This window comes from Gekko japonicus, unplaced genomic scaffold, assembly GCF_001447785.1.
Source record: "Gekko japonicus isolate JY-2015 unplaced genomic scaffold, Gekko_japonicus_V1.1 scaffold398, whole genome shotgun sequence".
NCBI lineage: Eukaryota > Metazoa > Chordata > Lepidosauria > Squamata > Gekkonidae > Gekko > Gekko japonicus.
The window spans coordinates 677,619-681,069 of NW_015164676.1; the positions used below are offsets into that span (position 1 = coordinate 677,619).

The window sequence follows — 3,451 nt, forward strand, 5'->3', positions numbered from 1 at the left end:
AATGTCCTGGCCCCACTGCTGGACCTCCTGATGGCACTGGTATTTCTGGCCACTGTGTGACACAGAGTGTTGGACTGGATGGGCCTTTGGCCTGATCCAACATTGGCGTCTCTTATGTTCTTATGTTCTTAAGAGGGCAACTCGAATGATAAAAGGGTTGGAACACTTTCCCTATGAGGAAAGGTTAAGGCGCTTAGGGCTCTTTAGCTTGGAGAAACGACGACTGAGGGGTGACATGAATGAGGTTTATAAGATTATCCATGGGATAGAGCAGGTCGAGAAAGAGGTACTTTTCTCCCTTTCTCACAATACAAGAACTCCTTGTGGGCACTCCATGAAATTGCTGAGTGGTCGGGTTAGAATGGATAAAAGGAAGTACTTCTTCACCCACAGAGTGATTAACACTTGGAATTCACTGCCACAGGAGGTGGTGGCGGCTACAAGCATAGGTTTATAAGATTATGCATGGGATAGAGCAGGTAGAGAGAGAGGTACTTTTCTCCCTTTCTAATACAAGAACTCCTTGTGGGCACTCCATGAAATTGCTGAGTGGTCGGGTTAGAATGGATAAAAGGAAGTACTTCTTCACCCACAGAGTGATTAACACTTGGAATTCACTGCCACAGGAGGTGGTGGCGGCTACAAGCATGGACAGCTTTAAAAGAGAATTAGATAAGCATATGGAGCAGAGGTCCATCAGTGGCTATTGGCCACAAGGCATAGATAGGGGCTCTGGGTGACATCATCACACCAGGCATATCTGCACAATTCGAGCTGGTGGGTAACAGTACCGTCAAACGGGGGTTTCCCCGCCCCCCGGGGGTACCTGGCAAGCCTAATGTTTTCCAGGGGAACTGATCTCTGATGTCTGGAGAGGAGCTGTAATTTTGGGGGAATTTCCCAACTTGGAGCGGGTAACCCTGCCAGTAAAGCTGCTGGTGAGTGTGGGAGGCCACTGGTTTTAAGAGAGACGCATTGGCTCAAGGAGCGTGGAGCTTCTGCCTGGCTTTCTTCCGCCCGCAGATGACTGGGGGTGCCACGGGGCATACCAGTCCGAGACGGGATGCGGTTCTGCTCTTGAGAAAACGTCTCATGGTCCTTCATGCCTCTTCAAACCCATGTCCTCCACAGGAGATCTTTGGCTACCAGACCCACGGGTTCCGGAGGGCCCTGTGCCTTGCCGGGTACCTCCTGTCCAGCGGAGCTCTCCTGCTCGTCTTTTACTGGAAGCCAGCGTGGGACGTGTGGGCCAACTGCGTGCCGTGCGACTTGCAGGAGGCAGACGTGGTGTTGCTCAGAGCCACGGTAGGTCCCTGGTCTTTCTTCTCCCAGGCAGGTCCACCTCCTTGGGTGTTATTTTTATTTATTTTATTTATTTAACCTTCGATTTATATACCGCCCTAACCCCTCCAATGGGGGTCTCTGGGCAGTTTACAACTTTGTAGTGCTAATCACTTTTATGGATCCCTAACTATGGGCACATTCTCAGGGGTTGGGTCAGCCTACCTAGCACCCCGGTGCTGGTGGTTCTTCTTTCTGGTCTCCGGCTTCGGCTTCGGCTTCCTTGGCTCCTTCAGTCAGGGCACGCTGTATTTGGTCCGCCCGGGTGCTCTAAGCACTAATACGTATTTTAAGTTATACTAGCCTGATGCCCACGCTTCGCTACGGTATTTAATTTCCGTAAATCCAGTTGTAATACTGATGATGTGAAGTTTGAAATGTGACATTTGTTGTTGGAATTCTAACAGAGAAGACTGTAGTGTTAGACATGAAGCGAGACATACGTACTTGTTTTTTCCCCTCTACCCAAGGACCTCTCTCTAGACCACCTTGGTGGTTCTGCCCTCAGGTGCTAGGGTCATCAGGCTGCTTGATGGGCTCACTCTGGAGCAGGCCGCATAGAACTGTCCATTTAAGAAGCAGCCGTCTGTGAAGTCCACTCCTGCCACCTTCCACGAAAGTGTTGGCCTCTCTACTTGTGTTCCTGGATCGTTCTAACAGCTCTGGGTGGTGGTGGTCACCCTGGCCACCAAAATGACCTGTGTTTGGTGGAAGGTGGGTTCAGAGGCCACACCTGGCCGCTTGGGCTGCTAAATATCCTTCCTGGCTTCTAGGGGTTCAAAATGGCTTTTCTGAGAAGGATGCTGGTTTTAAATTGCTTGTAAGCTACCCTGAGCCGCTTCGGCGGGGTGCAGGGTAGAAATTTAATAAATAAATAAACAAAAGAAATAAATTTTGCACACTGTTTTTTCTCTGAACTGTGGCCCCAATGAGCTTGAGGGAAGGTAGGTCTGGATTCTATCCAAGAGCAGCCTTTCCCGCTCTCTCTCTCTCTCTCTTCTTGCCTACAGGAGGGACCCAAGAGGCTCCTCATCCTCTGGGTGGCAAGGAAGCTCTGGAACATAGATGGAATGGGACTGATGTGGTCTTCCTTAGTGTGGGAATCCACATTTGATCCCAGTAGATCAACCGTCCTGATCTTGAAAAAATTAAGGCCATTTGCTTTTTGTGGATGGACTTCAAAATATTCTATTACATTTTGGCTGGAGACTACAACGGGACAGTTGAAGTTTTGGATAGACAACCTCAAAAGGGACACGGACAAAGTGGTAAATTGCCAAAGATTTTTTTTGATTTAGTACAACAAGAGAAATTGGAAGATGTATGGAGAAAGTGGAACCCTACTAAAAAAGACTTTACTTTCTACTCCAATAGACATAATTCTTTTTCAAGGATTGATATGATATGGATGTCAGGGGAATTAGCAATTAATACCCGGAAAATTGAAATATTGCCTAAAGTTATTTCAGACCACAGTCCACTGATATGGAGTATGAAACAGCCTAATAAGCAACATTTATGGAGAATAAACGAAGACCTGCTAGACAGGAAAGAAACAGTGGATTTATTAAAGGAAGAAACGAAACAGTTTTTCCAGCAAAATTTGAACAAAGAGACTCCTATCCAAGTGGTGTGACATGCATACAAGGCGGTGATGAGAGGACTTCTCATCTCGCAAAATACGAGGCTAAAGAAAGAAAAATTTAAGAAGCAAGCAGCAGTTTTAGAGAAAATTACACAAAAAGAAGTAGAACTAAAGAAAAGACCGGGCAAAAAGACGATTATAAAGGAACTACAGCTATTGAAGGAACAATTAAATGTGACATTGAACCAAGAAATGTATTGGAATCTAAAAAAACTTCAACAAAAATCCTTTGAAGGGGCCAATAAACCCGGGAAATATTTGGCTTGGCAATTAAAAACAAGAAAAGAAAGAAGACTGATATCAAAGATAGTGGAAGAAGGAAAAGAATTCGTGGACCCTAATGGAATAAAAAGAAGTTTCTTCAAGTACTACGTGAAATTATTTCAAGGCAAGAAAGCTGATCTTGAAAAGATAAAAGATTACTTAGACAATACAACACTGCCAAAGATACAAAGCGAATTCAAG

The 3,451-nt window shown here is 45.8% G+C and overlaps 1 protein-coding gene across 1 annotated transcript in view; it reads left to right on the forward strand.

Annotated features, from left to right (window-relative positions):
* LOC107108762 (probable cation-transporting ATPase 13A5) overlaps positions 1-3,451 on the forward strand; it is a 61,823-nt gene that overhangs the window by 3,749 nt on the left and 54,623 nt on the right. Inside the window, exon 2 of the mRNA XM_015409279.1 lies at positions 1,132-1,305. Within this exon, the coding sequence (XP_015264765.1) occupies positions 1,132-1,305 (174 nt within the window). The remainder of the gene's footprint in view (positions 1-1,131; positions 1,306-3,451) is intronic.